The sequence below is a fragment of the Aotus nancymaae genome, unplaced genomic scaffold (genome assembly GCF_030222135.1).
Source record: "Aotus nancymaae isolate 86718 unplaced genomic scaffold, 86718_ANA_hifiasm-v0.15.2.pri h1tg000019l, whole genome shotgun sequence".
NCBI lineage: Eukaryota > Metazoa > Chordata > Mammalia > Primates > Aotidae > Aotus > Aotus nancymaae.
The window spans coordinates 50,817,797-50,843,711 of NW_026988431.1; the positions used below are offsets into that span (position 1 = coordinate 50,817,797).

The 25,915-nt window shown below is 43.1% G+C and overlaps 2 protein-coding genes across 4 annotated transcripts in view; one reads left to right on the plus strand and one right to left on the minus strand.

Annotated features, from left to right (window-relative positions):
- Positions 1–4,357: 4,357 nt before the first annotated feature.
- Positions 4,358–12,579, minus strand: SHOX2 (SHOX homeobox 2). 3 transcript variants are annotated; one of them, XM_012447321.3, is made up of 6 exons: positions 12,033–12,579; positions 11,418–11,489; positions 9,004–9,212; positions 6,586–6,643; positions 6,187–6,275; positions 4,358–4,651 (listed from the first exon to the last, which is right to left on the minus strand). In XM_012447321.3, the coding sequence occupies exons 1-6, from the start codon at positions 12,376–12,378 to the stop codon at positions 4,358–4,360; spliced, it is 1,068 nt and encodes a 355-aa protein (XP_012302744.3). In that variant the 5' UTR covers positions 12,379–12,579. The 3 variants fall into 3 exon arrangements, with proteins under 3 accessions (XP_012302744.3, XP_012302746.3, XP_012302745.3); XM_012447323.3 differs by lacking the exon at positions 11,418–11,489 and having other exon boundaries at positions 4,358–4,615; XM_012447322.3 differs by lacking the exon at positions 11,418–11,489.
- A 3,668-nt stretch (positions 12,580–16,247) lies between these two features.
- The window catches only part of RSRC1 (arginine and serine rich coiled-coil 1), a 405,395-nt gene continuing 395,727 nt past the window's right edge, over positions 16,248–25,915 (plus strand). Inside the window, exon 1 of the mRNA XM_064378499.1 lies at positions 16,248–16,577. Within this exon, the coding sequence (XP_064234569.1) occupies positions 16,248–16,577 (330 nt within the window). The remainder of the gene's footprint in view (positions 16,578–25,915) is intronic.

A 25,915-nucleotide genomic window follows, 5' to 3' on the forward strand; every position in this document is an offset into this window, starting at 1 on the left:
TGATCCTTTAATTCCCTCACACACATTTAACTGATTTCACAGACTTTCTGTACTGCTGTTTAACGTAGTCAAGTGCTTGAGGTTATGTAAAATAAACAATCTTGAGGTCTTATTGCAAATGTTTGCAATTTATGATGTAAACTGATTTGTGAAGAAAAAACAGGATTCTATGTCACTGAAGCCAAAAAGGCATTTTTCAGAAATCAGAATAGTTCCAAAATTTGAGCATTGCATTATACTAAAGTATTACCATCTGAGGATCCAAAAAAGTTATAAATCTGGGGGAAAACTCAAAATAGATGTCTATCAGTTCAGCTCCAAGCAAAGGCATATCTTACTGTGTCTCATATCATAGGGTCCTTAACACTAATGATGTCTTAAATAATCTCTTTTAACTCATTTTTCTCCAGTCATGAATTTTGCAACTCGGGAAGGTTTTCCATGCCCAAAAGATTTGGGGAGCAGGGGGTGGGGGTGTCCTTTATTAATTATATTAAGATTATTGAATTTCCACCAAAACCACAGGCATTTTGGACCTTATTTAAATTTAAAATGAAGACGTCCTCAGGCCCCTTCTTGGGATAGTTTGGGGAACTCGGGGTTTGGACCTCTTGTTCACACACCGAGGCGCCTGCCCGCGCGTTTGGGTACTGGCGTTCCGGGAGAGCGGGCCCTGCGTGAGCCTGTGTAGGAGCCTGGACCGGAGAACGAGGCCCCATAGGGCCATGGAAATCGGCTTCTCTTCGGTTAGTCTTGGGAGAGCAGAAGCAGGAGAAGGCATGGGCGCTCCGAGGGGCTGGTCCCACAGGCCTTGCCCGACTCTAGCGCTGCCGGTGGGGCCAAGAAACTTTGGTCTTTCTTGCTGGACCTGGCTGTCTCCGCGGGCCTCTCCGCCTACCGCGCTCCCGCCGCGTCCTGACTCCCGCAGGGCTCCGGGCCCAACCCAACGGGCTCTTGTGGCCCGGGACAGTCCAGACCGACCTTCGCCGCGTCGCCGCACCCCTGTCCCGATACCCCGCGCTTCCGCCAGCAGGGCCTGGACGCACCGCCTCCTTTGACCTCGGGCTTCCCCCGCGCTCCACTGCATGGTACAGGCGGGCCCCGGGACCGAGCCACCATCTCCCCTGCCCCAGGTTCTGCAGGATCCGAACCCGCCTTGGGGTCTGGGTTAGGATTCGGCTTTGGAGCTTGGAGCCTGCCTGTTTGGACCCCGGCCCCGGCGCCGACTGGAGCTCGCTGAAGGCCACGGGACTGTGGCGGATGGCCCGGCTACTTCAGGGCGCACCGTGCCCGCAGGCAGATGTTTATTATAAAAACTACCGACGTTCATCAACCGGGAGACCCGCAAGGCCTGCGCACTGAATACGGCCCAAATCCTGTTCAGTGGTCTTTTAAAGTTAAAGGAACCTATCGCCCACGGGTAGGCTGAGGAACAGCTTTGAACACGAACTCAGACCTGGTAGAGGGCCGGGTGGGGGTGACGGGGAACACTGCTGGAAGATGCGGGGCTTTGTAGGGGGTTTTACGCACCCTCCAGCACGACGGTGGGGGGGTCCCAAGGGACGCTTAGGAGGACCCCCTCAGTCTTCGCGGAAGGTCCCGTCGTCCCAAGAGCCCGCGCGGGAAGGGCAGGTCCTGTTCCGGACCTGGTGTCCCAGGCCGAGTCTTCAAGGTCTCCATCTACCCCCACACAGTCAGCACCTTTGGGCTTTACTAGTGGGATTTCTTTCAGAAGAAGGGGGCCACGAGATGGAGGGAGAGAGAGAGCTCCTCAGTATTTTTAAGGCAAGGCTTTTTCTAAACCCGATTCTGGCTTCCACCTTCTAAATTTAACCAATGAAGAAGCTGCTTCAGCCAAAGCCCTAAACAGGAGTGTGAGGTGGGGGATCCGCCCTCCACAGTGCCCCCGCCTGCCCCCCTTAGCGGCTCTTTTCCTGCTCAGAAGTCAGCACCTGCCCGCTCCAGAGAGGGTCAACGACCTGGGACTGCTTATCGATTATGCCATACCAAACCCAGGTAGATGTCGCACCGCTTGATCCCTCTTTTCTTCCTCCCAAAAGTGTCCCCAAATAAACTTAAAGGTTGAAATTACAGCAAAATGAAGAACAAGAGTCCATCATGGGGACGGGAGTTACTCTATCCTATGTTATTTTACTTACTATCTGTTCTTTCATTAATTTAGCATAATCCGGTGGATAAAATGGAGGGGGCGGGCGGGTGGAAATGCGCTCAGCGATAGCGACAGCCTCAGAGCCACCCTTCTTACTGCCCCTTGACTGCGGCACGTAAGAGCAGAGGCAAGCGCTTTTCCAAGTTGGTATATTCGAGAGAGAGATACACATTAATCAAAAGGAAAAAGGGAAAGACTATCCCGGATATTTTAATAGTAACAGGAACAAAGATGACGCGAACCCCATCAAATGAAACAATATTTTCATTCAATTGATCGCAAAGTGTCTTCAATTAATAACTTGGCACTTATTTAAAAGGTTTAACAGAAGTGGAGCCGAAACATTTTGTATTGACAACACGTCATGAGATAACAACATTTTTTGTTTAAAATAACTTAATACACTAGAAAAAAATATGTCAAATATAAATAATTTTGTTTTCATGGAGAACAAATAGTTACACAGCTCAACCGCATACCAAAGTTCAGTTAGAAGAGCTTTTCCTCTTTCTTGTAAATTAGAAGGTAAAAACCCCACAAACTTAGGCTTGTTAGAGAAGTGGGATACAGATTGGCTTAGTCCAAGGTATCCCAGTTTAAATAGCGACATGAAGTGAAACAAACAGCCAAAAAAAAAAAGAAAAAAAGTTACTTGAATAGATACACCTTTGTGAGATAGAATGCAAATGTTGAAAGTCCACACATTATAGCCAAAATAAACTTTGTTCGTGTATATCAACATATCTTACACAAACCTAGTGCCTGTATCTAGCTGGGTGTTATTTAAGGTGAATTTGACGGGATAGAGAGGGGGAAATAAAGCACTGTCTTCAAACAGGACTTCAGGAAACCAACAAGAAGGAATAGGAGAAAAGGGGAATGGTGGGAACTAACATTGATTGAGCTCCTACTGTGTCTGGCACAGCGAGGCGCTGTACCTTCATTATTTCATTTCGTGGTCTTGTTTTCTTTTTCCTTTCCCCACATGTTCTGCCCACCTCTGTCTTCTTAGGACAAGGAGTATAATTTTTTCCCTTTCTGACTTTTTTCTTTTGTTCCCCAGGATCAAAGACAGGGCAAATATATATATATCCATATATATATATGGATATATATATATATGGAGATATATATATCAATTTCCAGATGATTTTGGTATTGTTTTTCATAGTGAAGATGAAAATGGAGTAAGTGCATGGGAGTTAAGGGGGTGGGAGGAGGACACACCATCAATGGAGTACAAGTAACATGCAAACCGGAGTTTACTGTCAGTAGTCCGGACAGTTTTGCCATAATAATTTCTCAGAGAAATCATTGTCTGTGGCATATTTTTTGTGTTAATATTATTTTTTTCTCTCCTCGTTTTAATATTTTCTCTTTTCTTGCTCTTCCATACATGGTGGGTTTAAACTCAAAGCATCTGATTCAACGTAAAAGGAGGCCCGCCTCTCTTATCAAATTTCTCGTATTAACGTGAACTTCGCAGAAAAAGGTCAGTTTCAAAACCTGTGAACTTCCCAGCTGCGCACTTTTTTCATCTTGGCTTTTTAAATAAGTATAGCTCTTCTTTCTGCTTTGCCTTCTTAGCGCATTTTTAAAAACACACATATTTAAGTTGGTAACTCCCCCACATTCTCTTGAGATTCGTCTGGGCTGTTTTTCCATATTTTTAAATGTATAAAATACTTTAATTTTAAAATTTGTTTTTGCTTCTTGGTTCTACAATTTCAGCTTCTGCCAAATAGCAAAAGTTCCCTTTCTCCTTTTCTCTCCGGTTTGTCTTTCAATTTTTTTTGTTTGCTCATTTTTTCATTGTTAACAAGATTTTGTTTCTATGCAAGAGTCCATCATTGCAGCTTTGTGGTGAGCCATACTTCGCGGTTCCACCACTCCCTTGTCCAGTCTCTCCAGACTCCCCCAAACCCGCTCCTACAAAACCGAATTCTAGGCCCTCGGGTAGGAAAATGGGCAGGAGCCACGGAGCCTGCGTGCCTCGTGGGATCCCTGGTCCTGCGTGAAGTCTGGCTTTCCAAGTCCAGGATGCGAAAGGGGACAAGGGACGGTCAGTGAGGCGGAAAGAGGGCCAGCTCCCGAGGTCTGAAAGGGGTAACCGAGAAGCAGCGGGGAGCGGAGGGCGTGCAGGCTGAATGCCGCGGGGGAGGCGCGACGCTGGTGCTGGCGTTAGCGTCACAGACCCAGGGCTGCCGCGTGCTTTTTGGCTTTCAGTCTGAGATCGGCGATGCTGGAGTTCTTGCTTGTGGTCTTGGCGGCTGCGGCGGCCGCCACTACCGAGGCGGCGGAAGCTGAATCCGCGGCCAGCGTGGCGAGCGGCAGTCCGAAGGGTGGTGCTGGGAACATCATGTAGGGCGCGTGCGCGGCCAGGTGCGGATGCAGGTGGTGGTGCGCGTGCGCCACAGCGCTGTCCAGCTGCAGCTGCGCCTGAACCTGAAAGGACAAGGGCGTCACGTTGCAATGACTATCCTAGGGTGACAACAGAATAGAAACAGAGCATTAACGGAGTCCAGCTTGGCTAGAGAGAGAGTTGGATTGGGTTTGGGCATGGGGAGAGGGCGTTTGGCTGTGCATCTTGTTCCGACAGTGACCTCCTCAGCTGAATCTGGGGTTCCATATGGATACTCCAGTGCCCCCTGAGTCTCCGAAACTCGCTTAACGTGGGCTTATTTCCCTGCACCCCAGGAACCCCCATCTGCAGGAATGTGGCAGCCTCCCTTGAGAACTGGGCTGAAATGGTATATTGGAAAGACTGAGGGTGAGGATCCTTACCCTCTTCTCCTGATGCTGCCCTGCACCTCTTACCCCACCATCAAAACAACGGAGAACCAACAAGTAAACTACCCAACTTTTTCATGTCATTCAGGGAAGTTACTCCGTCTTTACCACAACAGGCACAATTGTGAGTCGGTACTTATAACCTATACTGCCATAAGAATTACCCAGCGATCTCGTTAAAATTCAGATTCTGATTCAAAAGGTCTAGGTTGGGGCCTGAGATTCTGAATTTCTAACAATCTCCCAGATGGGGTTGTTTCTGCTGGCCCAAAGATCACCTTTTGAGTAGTAAAGGTCTCCTTTTAAAGTCAACCCTCTCTCTTTCTTCAGTCATTCTCTCGTTTTCAAAGCCCAGCATCAGAATGCCAGGGTCCTGTGGCACCAAAAGAGCTAAGGTCTCCCTAATACTGACTCTCAATACATGGGCACACCTAGGAGTCTCCCCAGTCTAAGTCGCTGGAGACTGAGAGCTAATTCCTGACATCACAGCCATGCCAAGCAGGGGTCCTAGCTGAGGATGGGGAAGGTCAGATACTGGTTGGGAAAGGATTTTGCCCTCAGGCTTGGAGAATGGGGAGTTCAGAACACTAGGATTTCCCAGGATTAAATCATTGCTGCAGGCTGTACTTTTAAAATATACTCTTAAAGGTTTCTTTATGGCTAAGAAAGAGATTGCAAAGGCAGGGAAGCCCTAGGAAGACCAAGACTTTTCTCTTTACCAGAGATGAAGCTTTGTTTCCAGAAACAGATTTACAAACAAAGAAAAAAACAAAAGTATGAGCTGGGAGTACTTGTGTGTATTTATTTTTCTTCTGTTAGAGTTATTTAATGTGACTAAGAGACAGAAAATACTTAGAAAAATATCTAGAGGATTGCCTTAGAAATACTTTACGACTAACCTTTGTATTGGATTTGACAAAATCTTAATCAAAAGGCTTTTCCTTCCTCTCTCTCTAAGTGCAATCTTTAGGTGCATTTTTAAAGGACCAGTTACTGCCCCCAGGCCTCTTCAGGGGTTCCCATGAGGACAGAAGGTTCTAGGCATATGGACCCTTAATGCCATATAGGTTTTTAAAGGGTAGTGGGTCCACTATGTCATCTCAAAATAGATTCTCCAACTGCGCAGACACTGACATCTGGGCTCAGAGACAGGTGATTTCGACAGTTCAAGCAAACATTCAGGTATTTTTGTATTTAAAAACAGTTTGAAACTAGGCTGTACTTGCCTGCTGAAATGGCATTCTTAAAGCACCTACGTTGACATAGGGTGCGACTCTACAAGCTTCAAACTGGCTGGCGGCCCCTATGAGAACACCTGTAAAAAATACAAAACAAAAGAAAAATAATGCGAGATTAACATTTCTAGCATTTTTCAGGGCTCCAAATGGTACAAGATAGAACTAATTCCTTTGAACTGGACTATTAGCTTTCTAAACTGCTTCCATAATTTAAATAAAAATAATTTACTACCAATCTTTAGGACTCTTACTAACAGCCCTTGGAGATTATGAAATCAAGAACCATTGTCATTTTTGAGATTTCTTATTTTCTGTCTTTATAATAGTAATATTCACTACTTCTCTCTTTGCTTAGACTATCAAATGTTCCTTGTATAAGAAGCATACCTTTATGGAGTTGATTTTCTTGTTTTCTACATTTAGCTCTTCGATTTTGAAACCAAACCTACAGGATGGAGAAAGAAAGGAAATAAAACCTAGATCTTATGACTTAAAAAATTTTTTTAATTACAATATTACAAAGAGAAAAGAGTCGTGGTATAGACAAGAATTGGGAGATACAGCAAGCAATCTTTGAATTATATAAAACAGCCTCAATTTCCAAATTAAATATGTAAATTAACTACAGAAATAGAAAGATAGATTTTATAGACTTTCACAAGATAGATTACTATTAGTCCTGGTTTAATCTTTTCACATAACAGAGTCCCCACGGCCTAAAACTCTGCTTGGTACCTGGTACCAATATGATAATGTGTTTAGATATTTGCCCAGTTAAGACCTGAGAAGAATGTGCTCATTAATAGCCTGTAATGTTAATTAGCTTCATCTTGAAGAAAAACCAAACACCAGAGCAAATAATAACTCTTTTGGGGAGAAGGAGTTGCAAGGGTTGGGGAGAGGTAATTAGTGTCATAAAAGCCTCACTACAAAGAAGTTTAGAATTTCTCTGTTCCTCTGTGCAGCGGAGTGAAACACAGTGGTAGAATAATTGTGCACCATTATCATGATAATCTAATTTGCTTCTTTAGAAAAAGCCACTGCTTGCAGTTAGGAGAGTAGGAAAACATCTAGAAAATAACTAAAATGTAAATAAAAGTATGAAACGATGATAAAGTTCACTTCTTAAGAGAAAAAAGAACACTCAGTGAAAGGAGAGTGCGGTATGTATGAATTAAGTAACTCCGAGGTACTTTGTTCTCCTGGATGTTACCTTCTTAAACTTGACAACTTTTACAGGCAGTATGACAGATTTTTTAAAAATTCGTATAAAGCTTGCTTTTGTACTCCATTTTCAATAATAAAGTGTATTGATTGACTCACAAATTAAAGTTTAAAAAACCCCATTAAAGTAAAAATACTGTGTCAGAGCTTTTATTTGTATGTTTTTGAAAGTAAGTGTCATAGTCAATGTAAATCTTCAAAAATTTCTCTGCTATTTAGTATAACAGAAGGGTGGATTTTGTGCCAGGGTGGCATCCTTTGTGTAAATCACATGGCCTGAGGCTTCTTGCCTTTTTTTCCCCTAGAAGAGTTGGAATTAAGATACTAATAATCGTAACTGTAATAATTATCACCATATTTTTAAGGGGTTGCTGAGCCTCTGGAGATCTCAGTGCATACAGAAAAGCAGGAGAGGCTTAAAAAGGAAGGCTCTGCTGCTGATGCTGTGATGAGCAAGGCAGCCTATTATTACTTTTCCTCTTCAACGTGACTGCTCTGTTTTCTTTCTTTTTTTTTTTCCTGATCCTATTACAAGATGCGGGGAAGCCCCTTAAGAATTGCGCATAGTTCGCTACAGATGGTGGTCTCTGTGCCCAGAGACCGAGGGAGTATCTGTTACAGCGATACTTTGTAACAGCTGCAGATGTGCGGGCCTAAAACTACTCCATGTGTTCAAACAAATAATGACTATCATTTTCTTCTATTTTATTATTTGAGTGGAAATACAATCTGAAACATTTAAATTTGTTCTCCCTAAAGCTTGAAGGATATGTGTATGTGAATGTACACAATTTGCCCCTTTAAATGCCCCCAAAGCCTATTTTTGCTATTACATTTGCCTCCACAACCAATAAAGAAAATCTGTTTCAATCCTAACTTTATTGGGTATGGCACGTGCTGGGGGCAGGCTTTGGAAATATAAAATATGTGGTTTGTTTTAAAATCGAGTTTCTTTAGGGTCAGGTTCGTTGCCTTGGTTAAAAGAACGAACAAAGAGTGACCAAAATGCGTTTATTTCTCTGCTATTTCGCACACAGTTTGAGATCAACCGCTAACAGCAGACTGTAAATTTCTACACTTAACAGTTACTAATTTTCTTTATAGTCTGCACATCTATAAACCTAATTGGCATATCCGCTTGACAAACCTAGACCCCGCAGAGCAGACCTTCAACGAAATCCAACTCCGGAGAGCAAAATACTCCTTGGAACTTTTAAGGCATCCAGAGATAAAACGTTTTCTGTGGGATTTTTTTTAGCCTTATAAAAGTAGGCCCATTAGGATTAAACCACATTAAAGCCAGTGTGAGGCGAGGGGGGTGTGGTTTATAGAAACTCTGGGAGAAAGCCCAGCACAGCTTTCTTCTGCTGGGAACATATGTTAGGATGGAAAAAAAGGAAAGGGAGTGCTATAGGACTAAGATCTACTTTGGAAAATAAGACCTCTAGAAAAGATATCTGTTTCCTTCTCATCTTACAGCAGACACTAGAACCACCACCTCCCGAGTGCATCCTCCAAGCCTCTTTCCAACCCCAGGCCCTCTCTGCTCCCTGGGCCCTCGACCTCCTGGCAGCTGGGTACCTGCACTCGGGCCTCTGACAGGCCCAGTCGCTGGCTCAGTTCCTCTCGCATGAAGGCGTCCGGATAGTGGGTCTCGTCAAAAAGCCTCTCCAGCTCATTGAGTTGTTCCAAGGTGAAATTGGTTCTACTTCGCCTCTGCTTGATTTTGGTCTGGCCTTCGTCCTCCATCCCTTTCGCATCCTCTTTGCGATCTTTCAGCTCCGGGGACACTGGAAGGGGCACCCCAGCAGGGCCAAATGTGCATCCATACGCGCGCGCGCGCGCGCACGCACACACACTCATACTCACACACACACACACACACACACACACACACACGGACAAAAACAGCACAGCAAATCCCGTTACCAGATTTGTCGCTAAAAAGGATAGAGATTCCTTCCCCCTTGTGGAATCCTAGTCCAGCTTCTCACCCCACCCGGAGGAAGAATATCCCGGAGAAGCGCAAAGGTCAAGTCGGAGAGGCTGCCTGGGTGGGGTAAGGTGGACAGTCATCCATCCACCTCCTCCGCAAACGTGCCTCGACTCACCGCCTCACTCTTCACCCCACAGTCCCTTGCCCTCCCCAGCAAACACCAAATGCTTTTCACTCACTTTCGCACTCACTTTCTCCCAAGCACTCACAGAAATCAAAAGCGCGGCGCCAGGCCTCTCACAGAGCAAGGTCTGGGCATAAGGGCGCAGCAAAGCCATCCACTGGCCTCTCACACCGGCCATTCCCAGAGGGCTGGCTCGTTCTCAGGCCAGCTCTCACAGCCCTTGGCTCTCTGCCTACCGCAAACTTGCTGGTCTAATTTGGGAACAATTGGGCCGAAGGGTGGCAGCAGGAGAAACAGACCCCGCTGTTGGGCCGCACAGGGAGCCGCATCCGCAGGCGCCCCCCATTGCCCCAGGGCTCGGGCCAAACCCTGCCTAAGGTCCTCTGCGCAGCCAGGTAATCTCGGTTCCCACTGCCCGAGCGGGGCCGCACGAGCACTGGCGCCCACGCCATGTTGGCGGCTCGAAGGGCTCGCCGCCCACGCCGGGCCAGAAGGCAGGAGGCGGAAAACCAGCCTCCGCTGGCCGGCGAAAGCAACCACTCTCTCTGTTCTCTCTTCTCCCTCCCTCGTGGAAACGCAGATTCGACCCTAAACGCTTAACCCACAGAGATCAACAGGTTCAAGCGGAATATTCGCGATCCTCGGTTTCTATTGGTTGCTCAAAGCCTTTTCATGCATCCAGCAGCTCGGATGTTTAATAAAATATGCAATTTTTTTCTGCTCTGGTTTTGCACACATCCGCTGCCACTTTCCTGTCCTTCTCCTCCCTTTAAAGACAGGAGCTATTCTAGTGTGAGCATACAGAGCCACCCTATATATATCCCCCTGGAACCTTTATCCTCCGCGCCCGAATCGGAGACTCGGGTTTTTAAGGAGTCAAAACTGAATTTAGATAGTCGAGACTGTTTGCAGTTCTTCCCAGCGCAGGACCCAGGCCAGCATGGGTGTTAAAAATCATTTCCGGAAGAGCCGGTCTGTAGAGAAATTAATACTTGCCCTGGGCTTGGAAATCAACCCCGGGAACTGCGCCCGCCTGGGGTTCACACAAGAACCTCGCGGTCAGGCGCGCTGGTGAACCCAGGGCCTGTAGTTGTGGACTCACGGCCAGGAGGCTGCGCTGGGCACCTTGACAGTAATTCCACCACTTCACAAATTTAGGAAGATCTGGTGCTGGCTTGGAGAAGGAAGAGTCGCCAGATCTTGTCCTTGCCGGGCATTCTAGCTACGGTGATCTAAAGTATTGCCGTATTTTCTAGTTCTCAGAGTTCGTTTTGTGGACATTTGTCCTTTCTTTGGGAAGTAAGTGGATAATATTATAGTAAGCATTATGGACCAATTTAATAGTAAAGTATTTTTACTGATACTGTACTGAAATTTAAATATGAAAACACACCCTTCAGATTTTGCCAAGAAGGTGGGAAGGCTTTGTCTATTACATGTCATCTACACAGTGGATGCCACTCAAAGTTTTGGGGCTTCGAGAAGATGTCCAAATTTCAAGTTGATTAATAGACCTCATAAAATCTCTATTTTGTCCCCAAATTTCCACTTAATGATCTAAACAGGAACAGACTGTGTTATAAACAACTTAATTGATTGCTTAAATATGTGATTCCACGCATGCCACGTATTTTCTTAATTGGAAAAATATGGCAGTACACCAGTTACTGCAGGCACCAAGTGCCAAATTAATTTTATTGTTGAACTCCTTTGAATTGGTATAGGACGCTCTGCCATTTAGATAAAGATGTTTCCCAACACTGCGCTAGCACCAAAGGATTTCTGCTCTAAGAGAACCGAGTACTGGATGGTTGCAGACGCTAAAGGAATCGTGTAAATGTAGATCCCCACCTCCCCCCACCCACACACACACGCTAAGAAACCGAAACGCCTGGCCCGGGAAAAGCAGCGTAGCCTGGACCTCAGCTTTCGTTGGCTTCCTTCTACCTTCATAGCTCAAAGAGAACGGGAAGTTTTGGCCCCTAAGATCCAAAGATTCGAGATCTCTGTGGAGTTCGAGGGGTCTTGGTGGCCCCAAACCCGGAGGTGACCGGAGGGTTAAGCTTTCCACCTCTGCCCCTTCTCGCTCCCGGCAAACTCCGAGCCAGAGGCTAGCTTTAGTCCAGCCGTCTGGTCCAGCACCCCCTCCTGCAGCCCGGCCCCGCGAACTTCCACGTCCGCCTGCGGGCCATCCGGGCTGCGGGCCCATCTTCCGACTGGTAAAAAAATGCATTTTGGTGGAATGGAAACATCTGGGAAGGGCGCGCGCAAACCTTACACGCTTCTCCCACCACACACTAGGACCCCACCCACGATCGAGCGTACCACCGGACCCCCACCGTTCCACTATCACTCTAGCTTACAAAGCTGGGGTCTATGGCCCTCTCCTCGTCCCTCTACTCCCCGCTGGGCCTCTCAGTCCTTTCCTACCCGAAAGGAGTCGGGAAGGCGGGAAGGGGAACCGCGGTTGGGGGTCAGTCAGGTCGTTACCCTCCGTCAGTCGCGGACTGCCCGGCTCCCTGCTTCTCTCGGCGGCGCCCATGTCCAGCTCCCGGACGGGAGAGCGCCCTCCTCCAGCTCCTCCGCCTGCTCCTCCTCCTCCTACACCTCCTCCGCCTCCTCCGCCTCCGCCTCCGCCTCCTCCGCCGCCGCCTCCGCCGGCCGCCCGGACTGCCGGGCTGCTGCGGTCGTCGCGGCCCGCCTCGGCGCAGCCGGTCGGCTCCTTGGCCCCGCGCAGCGGCCCGCTCTCCAGCACCTCCCGGTACGTGATCGCCTCCTTCTTCTCCTTCACTTTCTGGTCAAAAGACTTGGAGACGAACGCCGTAAGTTCTTCCATCGCCTCCGCACGTCAGCCCGGCGCTCAACCTCTGCCAGCCGAGCCCCGCTCTTTTTTTCCTTCTTCTTTTTTTACTGCTCCAGCCCCCCCAATAATAACACATCAATGGGACAGGAGGTGGGGGAGGAGGAGGAGGAGGAGGAAGAAGAAGAAAAAGAGGAGAAGAAAGAAGAAAGAGGAGAAGTAGAAGGAGAAAAGAAGTAAGAAGAGGAGGAGGAGGAAGAAGAGGAGGAGGGGGAAGAAGGGTGAGGAGAAGGAGAGGGAGGAGGAGGAGGAGGAGAGAAGGGGCGGGGGCCGCCGGAGGGAAATGGGAACTGATGCTTCCCTGCCGGAGCGCGCTTGTTCAATGTTAAGATCTTTGACAATTCTTCCTGCGGAGAGTTCAGATCTGATAGAGACGCTGCGCTTGAAGTCTCACTATTTATACTTCCTAAAGGCGGCCCCTTGTTCTGAGTAAATTACCTCCCCTCGCAACTCGGAGTGAGCCCCCTTTCCGGGTAGCAGTCGCCTCTACCAGGGGGTTGGGGAGGAGAAGAGGAGAGAGAAGAGAGAGAGAGAGAGAGAGAGAGAGAGAGAGAGAGAGAGAGAGAGAGAGAGAGATTGATTCGAGTTCGGCGGGCTGGTGCTGGAGTGGTAGGGCAGCACTGGGGGACTGGAGGGGGCGGGGAGAGGAGGCCAGTCCGCTCAGGTTCTCAGATAGCCCCTGCTGCCTGTGCTCTTGGCCATTAATCCAGGATTGACAAGAATCCCTAATTAATTTAATTAGGCGTGGATTTTGTGTTGGTGTCACGACTTAGTTAAACACTGGGGAGCTGGATAGACCCCGCGGGGTGGGGCCAAAAGGAAACTGACAAGTGCGCAGCTCTTGGAGTCAGTCGGGTATCCCGATTCGGCATCCCATGTTACAGCCTTGCCTCGAGCCAGGGTGCCGCGCAACTGCTCAGCTTCGCAGTGCTTCTCCTCGTCCCTGCCCTGCATCAACCGCCCAGCAGTTTACAGGCCCCGCATCCCATTTCTGCATCCTGACCTCGCATCCCAATCCTGCATCCCCGCCTCTCCCTCACATCCCCGACCCCTGCAGGCCTTAGCTTCAGCGCCTAGCATCGTCCTGCCCAGAGTCAGGGTTCTCTGCAGTTTCTCCAACCCACACAGTTTCTCTTAGGAGCTTCCCGGCTCGCAGGCCGGCGGAGTCCGTGTCTCCTCCGAGCTGCTCGCCCCTCGGTCCGTGTTATTCACTGTACTATTCGTGTCCTGAAGCCCAACCTGACTCCTCTATGGACAGACCCCGCTAAAAGGGACCGGTCGATTTAACAAGTTTCCCGAGCAGCTGTTCCCTGACAGGTCGCATTTTAAAGTGTTTCCTTAGCGCCCAGTCAAGGACAGCTCGACTTCGTTCGTTTCCTCTTTGAGGTCTCAGAACTCCCACCCTTCTCCCTTACTCCCTGCACCGGATCCCTCTATGGTGAACTACAGGACTTCTTCTTTAGCATCTTGGGAAACAGCTGAGTTGGTTTCCTAATTTGAAAAACAAGAGATTATCCCTCTTCTAGTCTGAAAAAAAAAATCGACCTTAAGTTTGTAGCCCATCTAATTTCATTTATTGCAGAGTGCTAAAAAAGAGACGCTCGCTAGAAGTAAAAGTCTCTCTCTCTTTCCCACTCACGATTTTAAATTCTATTTCTGGACTATTTTTATCGGAACGGGTTTTTATGAGAGAGGAACATCTATATTCCTGAGTCATTTGTCTGTATTGTGCAGGACAGGGCGTGCTGTGAGAAATGTGGCTATGCAAATATATACTCACAAAAGAATATTTACATATGATAAGTTATATTTAAGTGTGTAAACACATATGTCTCTTTAAGTGTAGCTTTGGAGACATTTTTAAGCAGTCTGAATATTAACGCAGACTTTCTGGAAGTTAAAGGTAACGATCATTATTTTGAATCTAATACTCTTAATAAAAATAAGAGGAATTACAGAACATTAATATGTATATCTTCCATCCATTGGTTAAGGCATCAAAATAAGTTAGCAGATAATTTCAGAAGTTCTGTCAAAACAACCTGAAACACTTGTAAAAAGAGAACACAATTAAAGAAATTGATATATTAGTGTTTTTCAAATAGATGAAAATAGTACCTGGATATAATCTTGTGTTATACTGCAATACTCAGATTAAAGTGTTCACATTTGATGAATTTAAGGATTCTGTATATCATCCTTTTTAGAAATGTTGTTTTGCCTTTTATTTTTTTGAATTCTGAAGTTATCTTTCCTTCTGAAAACATTTCATTTTTTGCTACTTTTCAGAGAGCTAATGTCTGTGATTTTTCAGCAGCTATAGCTTTTAGCTATTAATACATTGTATTGGTGTTTTGTTACACCACAAAAGGGACTCAAATACTCAAAGTTTCCAAAGTTATATGAATTTAGAAACAATTTCACATTGAGTCTTGGGTTACTATCTGTTACTACTTTAATTCTGATATTATCAGAGGAAAATAATCATAAAACTTTAATCCTTTATGAAAATCTGTTTTTAAGATTATTTAGCAGAAGGGCCAGTAATGGGTGAGCTAAGTGGATATGGTGCTCAAAGTGCTCTCAAACTGAGGTGTTAAATGCGTATTTACAAATAACTCAAAAATAACCACTGTTAGAAGTTGGCTAAGGGATCAGGAGACCCACCAGCTACTTGTTTGCCTTTTTAAACACATGACTTTTAGGTTTTAACTCATATTTCATCTACTGAGCTTGAGGGAAAGACGACCAGTTTAAAGGTAATCAGCGAAGTCACAGACACAACTGTTGTGTAATTCAAACCAATAGATTTCCCCATGATCTCAGCTTATTGGCTCATTGCATATTTAGGAATAGTAGTGTTGATAACAGATGGAGCTATGAGAAATCTTGAGTGTCTGACCACAGATTCCTACTGGCCTAAGTGAAATTTACTTTTAAAAAGATTCAAGGTTTTAAAATCACATACTAAGAAATGCTCACAAAGTTCCGATGATGTTGTTTTATTAAACAGTAAATATTTTCCAGAGACAGGACATTTCAAAATGTAGTTTTCGTAAAAACGCATTTATGGTAAAGCTCAGCTGACAGTCTGCAGACAGCTACACGGGTTCCAATAAAATCCAGGACCCCAAGGGTTTCCCCAGCTCTTGAATTATTTAAAATAAACGTGTAGTGTTGCAGTAGTTAAGTTTTAAAACAGTGCCTCAAAACTGGCTAGTTAAGGAACATTATTTATGAAAAATATATTGTGGAGGTGATTTTTAACCGTCTCAACTCTGTGGAAAACTGTAGCTTGGTTATCTAGCAGTGGTGAATGAGTTGCTTCTCACAGTCGGCCAAAACCTAGGGCAACAATTTATTTATCTTTTTAGCTTTGCTTAGAGTAAATGAGGAAAAAACAATTTTCATGTAAGGAAAAATAAGTAATATAGTATGAGTTACAGAAAATGCTGAGTCTCTTTAATTTCTATTGGTTTAAATTAAAAAAAAAAACCCCACAAACCTATAAATCTGATTTCTCTTTCACAAGAAACGGCTCCCCGCCTCGCCTCAGGCAGCTCTCTCCTATTCCTCTACTAACCAGTTACTTTAATCTGAGAAACTAATTTGCACTCAACTTGTGAGTGCCTTCACCTTCAGGGCAGAAGAAACACCGACTTTTAATGCATTTTTGCAAATAAATCATTACAATTTAATCACACACGACTCTATACAGACACACTCCTATGATTTATTATTGTTGGGCGAGTTTCCCCCTCCCCCAGCATGAGATAACCAATTTTGTTTCCTGTAGGTGTCATAAACATAACTTCCCACGACGCAGATATGTTTACTGATTACCCATGACGATAACGACGACTACTAAGACAGTAACACTCTCCAGTCCCACCTTTATTGCTTTTGGTATCAATAAAATCAAAATAAACAAGCACGCAAAAAATACGCCAAAGAAAAAATTGGCAGCGTTTACAATCTACTTCCTCGGCATTCCCACCGCCTGGCAGCCTCCATCGATGCACTCGATATCTCGGCTGACGCTGCCTGGCGCTAGAACCAGGAAGGCGCTGAGCTTAAACTGGAGCAAGTACGGTGGAGGCCGGCGGCGCCCTGATCTGAAGAAAAGTCTCAGGGTCTGCGGCGCTTGCAAGTCAACGGAAAGTGTGAGGCCAAAGGTCTGGACCCAGGTGATGCCCGCGACCAGAGCCTGGGGAGTGGCGCTCGGGGCTGCGGGGCTCCGAGGCCCTGCTCCGGCGAGAGGCGGCGTGGGGCCTGGCGCAGTTTGGGGCTGGGTGTCGGCGGAGGGGTGGGCGGTGGCCTCGTGGCGTGCGGGGTGTCACCGTGCGCATGCGCCCCGCACCTGGGAGGCTCTCCCTGGGTCTAGGCTGATGGCTGTTAGGGTGGGCGGATGGCTGCAGGCCTCAGGCTTGGCCCTCTGTCTTGAGGACGTGTGGGAGAGTTCGCTGACTCCTCCCTTCGCCCTCCATTCCTGGTTCTTCCTCGCTGCTTTTGGGTTTCCTGGCTCATCTTGCAATATAAGCCTGGCGTTTCCTCACTAGCTCTAGGTAGGGTGGAGCAAGAGAAAGGCTGGATTGTAGTGCCCTAAATCCATCCACTCCACTAGTCTCTGCCTTAGATCCACCTCCCTTTCTGAATCCGCCCGACCCTTTCTGGCTGACACTGACTTGCTGAGAAGTAGTGCAGGGTGAAATTGACGTTCCTTTCTTGAAATATAAATATACTCGCCTTAAACAAACTGTATATTCCCTTGACTTCTGTACTTGTGGCCATGTGACCAAGAGCATATGGCTCTGTTTACTTTTGCAAGAGGTTATAACACACCGTAAGGCATGTTACCTGCTTTTGATTTTAGGTTAACCTTGACGTAATTTCTCTCTCAGAGGTTGTATATCTTTAAATGTACACTGGAAGCCTAAACAAAATTTTGTTTTTACACTTTCAGAATTGGCAGTAACCCAATTGTGTTTCAATTAACTAGGTAGTAGATAAGTAAATTCAAATGTCTTTATGTTGTCACCAGAAAGCATTCGAGTTGTCATCTTTGAACTTAGATGTTATAAAAGGTCTAAGTGAAGGAGGTAAGCAGAGTTCCCAAGTTTAAAATTTGAAGCAGGTGTGACAGTTGCAACCTTGAGGGAAATCCTTTGAGAACCTCTCTAGTCTTAGAGTTTATAAATATTCACTTTCTTTGCAGGCAAGGATTTCATGCTAACTGATATAGCACTTTATTTATGTTTTTCAATAAGAAGGCTAAAAATGTCAAAATCTGAAAACGACAAAAACAGCTGGCAACTTTCTGTTGATTGGTCTTGCCAACTCAACCAGTCTCGCAAAGAGGGGTGTTATGAATTGGAAAAGTTCTGAAAGCAGGCTATTACAGTAGATCTATAGATGTATTTCCTGCTTTCATTTTCAAACCATTGAGGAGAAATTCCTGTGATTGATAATGCTTTTTAAAAAAGAGATGCCTGCAAGTTTTTAATTGTGATGGGAGAAGTGTCTTGACAGAATTCTTTCTCTTTTGAGTATTACTTTGTTGTGTTTGAATTTGCCTCCATTCTTTTTACTGCCTTTGCATAGTTGTGTACTTGTTTATGGATTTCTTAATGTTAGTTTTCACCCCATTTTTACTTTTCTTCTTTGAGGTGAATTTCCCATTGAAATAACCATTCTTTTCACTTCTTCTGGCCATGTATCCAGGATCAAGAAAATTACAGTTTGATATATTAATGAGTGAGTAATGGAGAAGTGATTATAAGCTATCATGTCCTTTGAGAATCTTTGTCTCAAACTGATTGCTTGTTTTCTGAAAAAGATAACTGCTTCTTATACCCTTATCAATAATGGGGCAAAGGAACGATTTGTGTAGTCCTTTGAGTTCTTTTTTCTTGAATGACCACATGTTGGCTTCACATCTTCAACCAGGCACCTGAACTTTACATTAAGATATTTTTGTAAATTGATATCCTCCTGTAGTCATTACATACCATGGCTTCAGTTCTGTAGTGGGAGTAGTTGGGTGAGATTTGCAACCATGAGGCTACAACCAGGAAGAACTACAGTGAGAACAGAAAACCAAGAGCTCTGTCCCATGTTGTCTTTTTCACCTACAGATAGATTGAACATTCTTAGCTTGTGGGACTCCAAAAGCCTGTGCCCTTTTCATCATTCATTGCCCTTATCGGAAAGAACTATCAATGTGTCTTTCCATTCATTGCACCTTACTGGTGGAGTTAAGTATAAAGAATTTTTCCTTACTAGGAGTATGTAATATAAATTGATCACCATGACTTGAATTGGCAAGTATATTTGATTACATGCTGATGACATTATGGAGATCTAAGGGATAAGTTTATGTCTGTGGTGGTGAGCAGGACTTCAGTACCTGTCATTTATAGGGAAGACAATTTTGGGATCTACCTTTTGTGATTTGCTGTTAGTGTTCACTCCCTTTTCTGAATAATTGTTTGAAGTTAACTATAACAAAGAAATATGGTGACCTTTTGCTTTCTTTTATTGAGATTAATTATACTTCAGTGTAATTTTTCTAAAATGTAAATGTATCACTTGAAATATTTATAGTTTTGACACAGTGGTTTTTCAACCTTTTCTTGGTTTCTCTAAGGAAGGATTTTTTTTCTTTATTTTAAGTTCTGGGGTACATGTGCAGAATGTGCAGATTCGTTACCTAGGTAAATATGTGCCATGGTGGTTTGCTGCACCTAAGTATTAAGTCCAGCATGCATTATCTGTTTTTCCTGATGCTTCCCTTCCCCCATGTCCCCACCACAGGCCCCAGTGTGTGTTGTTCCCCTCCCAGGTCCATGTATTCTCAGTGTTCAGCTCCCATTTATGAGTGAGAATATGTGGTGTTTGGTTTTCTGTTCCTGTGTTAGTTTGCTGAGGATAATGGCTTCCAGCTCCATCCATGTCCCTGCAAAGGACATGATCTCATTCTTTTTTGTAGCTACCTAGTATTCTGTGGTGTATATGTACCACTTCTTTATCCAGTCTATCATTGTTGGGCATTTAGTTTTATTTTGTGTCTTTGCTATTGTGAATAGTGCTGCAATGAACATACACTTGCATGTATCTTTATAATAGAATGATTTCTATTCCTTTGGATGTATACCCAGTAAGGGATTGCTGGGTCAAATGGTATTTCTGATTCTAGGTCTTTTGGGAATCATCACACTGGTGATTCCTCAAAGAAGCATCAGTTCTGGACAATTCCTGTGACATCATCTTCCACGATGGTTGAACTAATTTACATTCCCAACAACAATTTATTAATAAAAGCATTTCTCTCTCTCCACAGCCTTACCAGTATCTGTTGTTGACTTTTTAATAATTGCCATTTTGACTGGTGTGAGATGGTATCTCATTGTGATTTTGATTTGCATTTCTCTAATGATCAGTGATGCTGAGCTTTTTTTCATATATTTGTTGGCCACATAAATGTCTTCCTTTGAGAAGTGTCTGTTCATGTTCTTTGCCTACTTTTTAATGGGATTGCTTTTTTTTTCTTGTAAATTTGTTTAACATCTTTGTAGACTCTGGATATCAGACCTTTGTGAGTTGTATAGGTTGCAGAAATTTTCTCCTATAGATTGTCTGTTCGCTCTGATGATAGTTTCTTTTGCTGTGCAGAAGCTCTTTAGTTTAATTAGATCACATTTGTAATTATTGTTTTTGTTGCAGTTGCTTTTGATGTTTTTGCAATGAAATCTTTGCCCATGCCTGTGTTGTATGGTATTGCCTGTATTTTCTTCTAGGGTTTTAATAGTTTTGGGTTTTATATTTAAGTCTTTACTTCATCTTTAGTTAATTTTTGTTTAAGGTGTAAGGAAGAGGTCCAGTTTCAGTTTCTGCATATGGCTAGCCAGTTCTCCCAGCACCATTTATTAAATAGGGAGTCCTTTTCTCATTGATTGTTTTTGTCAGGTTTGTCGAAGATCAGATGGCTGTAGATGTGAGTCTTATTTCTCGGTTCTCTATTCTGTTCCATTGGTCTGTGTGTCTGTTTTTGTACCGGTACCATGCTGTTTTGGTTACTGTAGCCTTTAGTATAGTTTGAAGTCGGGTAGAGTGATGCTTCCAGCTTTGTTCTTTTTGCTTAGGATTGTCTTGGCTATATGGGCTCTTTTTTGGTTCCATATGAATTTTGAAAGAGTTTTTTTTTTTTTTTTTTCTAATTCTGTGAAGAATATTAATGATAGTTTGATGGAAATAGCATTGAATCTATAGGTTACTTTGGTCAGTATGGCCATTTTCATGATATTGATTCTTCCTATCTATGAGCATGGAACGTTTTTCCACTTGTTTGTGTCCTCTCTTATTTCCTTGAGCAGTGATTTGTAGTTCTCCTTGAAGAGGTCCTTCACTTCCATTATTAGCTGCATTCCTAGGTATTTTATTCTCTTTGTAGCACTTGTGAATGAGAGTTCATTCATTATTTGACTCTCTGCTTGTCTGTTATTGGTGTATAGGAATGCTTGTGATTTTTACACATTGATTTTGTATCCTGAGACTTTGCTGAAGTTGCTTATCAGCTTTAAGCTTTTGGGCTGAGATGATGGGGTTTTCTAGATATAGGATTATGTCATCTGCAAACAAAGGCAATATGACTTCCTCTCTTCCTATTCTAATACCCTTCATTTCTTTCTTTTGCCTGATTGCTGTGGCCAGTGTTTCCAATACTGTGTTGAATAGGAATGCTGGGAGAGGACATCCTTGTCTGGCGCTGGTTTTTATGGGGAATTCTTCCGGCTTTTTCTCATTCAGTATGATATTAGTTGTGGGTCTGTCATAAATGATTCTTATTATTTTGAGGTTTGTTCCAAGGAGGGATTTTTGTATCTTTCCTTAACCAGTGTTAAATGTAATCAACCAGTCTTTTATTATGGATAAATTATATTGTTTAATTACAACAAATAAAAAGTTTATAACCACCTTCTCCTGTTCTCCTTTTTTTGATCACCCCCAAGACGCATAGATCTGTGTCCCTTCTTTTTTTTCTACTTATTTGTACCTTACTCAGAGATGTAGGATGAAGGACAGAAATAGAGATTGGGAATAACTGTAGATATCTTAGAGCAGTAGTTCTCAACATTTTAGTCTTAGGGTCTCTTTACACTCTGAAACATTGTTGAACACCCTAGTAACTTTTATTTATTTGGATTATATCTATAAATATTTACCTTATTAATTAAAAATTTGAAATCTTCATGAATTCACTTAAAATTACAATAAACCTAAAATATGGTAACATAAATTAATATATTTGATATAAAAAATAACTATTTTTCAAAACAAACAGTAGGAAAAGTGGCATTATTTTCCTTTTTTGCAAATCTCTAATATCTGGTTTAGTAGAAAATGGCTAGATTTCTTGTATCTGCTTCTTCATTCAGTCCATTGAGATAAATCGTTTTGATTAAAGTTTATGAAGAAAATCTGGCTTTACACAGATACGTTGTTGGAAAAGATAGTGTTTTAGTACCCTTTTCAGGTAATTATGTCTTTTGTGTTATAACAGAAGTTGTTAAGTGTTAATTTCTTGAAGTTCTGTTTTAATATGGTTTTTGAAACCATATGCATGACCTTTGGTACTCCATTATGTTGAAATCTATTGGTCTGACTTGCACTCTGAATGGATCTTTTACCCATGCATGATTTTGTGACATCTTGCATTGGCCAATTGGAAAATATTGGTTCAGTGAGTTAGACATATCTTTTAAATGTAGACACTCTTAATTATGTATAAAAAACTGATGTTTGTTACTATCACCATTGATCTCAGAAGTTTTTAAGTATTTAGAAGCTATCATTCTTATGGTGGCAATACAAATTATCCAGAATTCAAATTTTTGCTTGCAAGCTTGAATTTTATTATCAGCAACAAATACTGTTTTACTTGAAATGAAAGGATCCCTTCATATTTTAGAAAAGGTCTTCCAGATACTCAAGTGTGCATAATTATAGCCAGTTTTTAAAAGAAAATAATGTTTCATAATAAAAGGAGCTAACTCAAGTTGCAATTCAGTTACATAAATGCTCGTTCGTGAAATAATCATCATTCTTAAATATATGGCAAAAATTATGTGTATCTCTCATTTCATAACAATATTAAAAAGATGTATACTCGAGTGGAAATTTAGTAAAATTTATGATTTTTGCTGCTTTATCCAGGACTTCTTTTTTTTTTTTTTTGAGATGGAGTTTCACTCTTGTTGCTCAGGCTGGGGTGCAATGGCGCAATCTTGGCTGATTGCAACCTCTGCCTCCGGGGTTCAAGTGATTCTCCTGCCTCAGCCACCAAGTAGCTGGGATTATAGGCATATGCCACTATGCCTGGCTAATTTTGTATTTTTAGTAGAGACGGGATTTCTCCGTGTTGGTCAGGCTGGTCTCAAACTCCTGACCTCAGGTGATCGCCTGCCTCGGACTCCCAAAGTGCTGGGATTACAGGTGTGAGCCACCGTGACTGACTGAGGACATTCTTAATTGAAATTCCTTTTTTTTTTTAAACTGTGACTGTATGTCAGTGAAGAATACAGTGACTACTAAGTATAATTTGGTGCCTCTGCCTTGATTTGTGCTAAGGTGCCAGCAGTTTTGTCCACTATTACTTTTGTACCATCAGTGCAAAAGTCAGCACAGTGAAAAAAGTAACTAATGTTTCAGTATTACAGTGAATATAATTTTGGCTTCTTGGGTCCCCTGAAAGTGTTGTAGAGATCCCCAAGGGTCTACAGGCCTCATTTTGAAAATTGCTGGTAGTAGAATGTAAGCTTCTTTAGGGAAAGGATCTTTGTCTCTTGTTCATTGATGTATTGTTTATATGCTATCGGTCTGGTATGTCTTACCTATCTTCAGCGTAAGATTACTTATATTTTGTAGAATCTGGGTTGTAGATTTGAATCTGTCATTTTACCCTCCTTTTCATGGAGCACACTGTCCAGCAATTTCATGAAAAGGGGAGAGTGTGGGGTATAATTTTGAGACCTTACATATCTGAAAATGTCTTTATTCTAATCTCATAGTAGAGCAATGATTTGGCTAGTTAGAGAGTCTAGGTTGAGATTCATTTTATCAGAATTTTAAAGGCAAGTCTCCATTGTTTTCTGTGTTGTGAAAAACCCCTGTGCCTTTTATTGTGCTACCAATATATGTTTTTTTATCTTTAGAAATTTCTAGGATCTTCTCTATATTCCTGGTGTCTGAAGTTTTTATGAGATATACTGGGTGTATGTCTTTTAAGAAAAATCATTGTCTCAGGGACTTAGGGCAATTCGTCTTTCAATTCTGAAATTTTGAGACAAGGACTTACTCTATTGCCCAGGCTGGAATGCAGTAGGGTGATCCTACCTCACCGTAGCCTGGAACTTCTGGGCTCAGGCAATCCTCCTGCCTCAGCCCCGGTAAGTAGCTGGGACTACACGTGCACGCCACCACGCCCAGCTAATTTTTTGTAGAGATGGAGGTTTCACCATGTTGCCCAAGTTGGTCTCAAAATCTAGGGTCAAGCAATCCACTCACCTCGGCCTCTTAAAGTGCTGGGATTACCAATGTGAGCCACCATGCCTGACCTGGAAATTTAATTTTTGGGTAATTTTCCTTCATCCCTTTTCTCTCTGTATTTTAAGACAGGATCTCACTCTAACCCCCAGGCTGGGATGCAATGGTGCGATTATAGCTCACTTCAACTCCTGGGATCGAGGTGTCCTCCCGCGGGATCGAGGTGTCCTCCCGCGTCAGCCCTCAGAGTAGCTAGGACTACAGGTCCCATGTCATTATGCTGGGCTTCTCTGTTATTTTTTTATAGAATGCATATCAATTGCATTTTGGACCTTCAGATAGATCCTCTTCTGTTTTTAAAATGTTTGTCTGTTTTTCTTTCTTTCTTGAGTCCTTTAACCTTTTTTCCAACCTTATTGTTTTTGTTGTCTGTGTGTTTTTTTGAGACAGGGTCTTGCTCTGTCTCCCAGGTTGGAGTGCAGTGGCGCAATATTGGCTCACTGTAGCCTCTCCCACTTGGGCTCAGGTGATCCTCCTGCCTCAGCCTCCTGAGTAGGTGGGACTACAAGTGTGCACCACCATGCCCAGCTAATTTTTGTATTTTTTTGTAGAGACCAGTTTTCATCATGTTGGCAGGGCTGGTCTCAAACTCCTGGGCTCAAGCAAGCAATCTGTCTGCCTTGGTTGCCAAAGTGCTGGATTACAGGCGTGAGCCATGGCACCTGGCCTCTGTGTGTGTGTGTGTGTGTGTGTGTGTGTGTGTGTGTGTGTGTTTAATCGTCTTTTCTTTAAATTTTAAGCTCTCTGTCTTATTTTTCGAATGTTCCTCCTACTCTTGTTTGCTGAGTTGTCATCTCATATGTTAATATCTGAGGATATTAACTGTGATTTTTGTTCTTAAAGTTAATCGGAGGATATTAACTGTGATTTTTATTCTTAAAGTTTTCTTCTGTATGTTCTGGTTTACTATCAGTTGCTTATTTTCTTCCTGTTTTGGTTTCTGTCTTTTATGGTGAAGGCTTTCATCATGTTTGGTAATATTTTGTTGTATATTTAGCAAAAAGTTAACAGAAAGAAATGTTTATAGAAAAATGTTGTAAATACAGCTGTAACCTGCATTTAAGGTTTGGGCTTGTCAACTAGTATGGTGTCAACCAGTAGGGTGATTGGGCAGGGGCCTGTCCTTTTTGTAGGGAACCCTCAAAAACTTATATATCTTTTCTTAGGTGTTGTTCAGTTTTTGCAGATATTCAAGAATCCTCTAATTGCCATTGTAGGAGATATGCTTGACTTCAGAATTCTTGGATCCAAGCACACAGAGGGCTATTACTTTTACCATTTAATTATAGACTTTAACTTAACTTAATCCCTTTAACTTTTAGTTTGGCATCTCTGCCTTTTTTAACTTTGTCCTTGGACCTGGTGCTTCTTTGATTCACTTTTCCCCAAAAATAAACCTTCTCTCCTATGGGGATTGGGGAAGAGTATCACCTGGCTGAATAGAATGGAGGAACTCAGGAATACTACATAAATTCAATCAATTTCTTTGTTTTTAGCCATGTGCCTCATTGTGCCTGCTCTGGTATCTGATGTCTAAAATTCCTGATACTTTCTGATTTTTGCTATGTGAATTTGCTTTTTTCTTGTTGGAATTCTCTACAGTTGCCTGATAATAAGCTTTCTTAGCTCTAATCCTCCATGTGTTTTTCATTTGCCAAAAGTTTGTTGACATATCTTATCTACTGTTTCTGTTGTTTTCTAGCCTCTGTCCTTTCAAATTTATACTTTTTAATTTCTTTAACCTTATGTTGGTATTTTTTGAAACACGATAATAAGATAGTAAAAAGTCATCTTAATTTAAATGGTTATTTGTGTGTAAAGGACATTCTTAAATGATTAAAGATAAAAACAAGAAAGAAATTAAAAGCCAAGAAATAAAAAAAATTAATTGTTATCACTTAATTGTGTACAT

What these genes read in the sequence shown, in the direction of transcription:
- SHOX2 (XM_012447321.3), bottom strand. Translation starts at nt 12,378, where the DNA reads ATGGAAGAACTTACGGCGTTCGTCTCCAAGTCTTTTGACCAGAAAGTG. An exon ending in CAGTCCGCGACTGACGGAGG is followed by an intron (nt 11,490 to 12,032) that starts GTAACGACCTGA and finishes TGAGCTATGAAG; the next exon opens with GTAGAAGGAAGCCAACGAAA. An exon ending in AGAAAATCAACTCCATAAAG is followed by an intron (nt 6,276 to 6,585) that starts GTATGCTTCTTA and finishes TATTTTTTACAG; the next exon opens with GTGTTCTCATAGGGGCCGCC.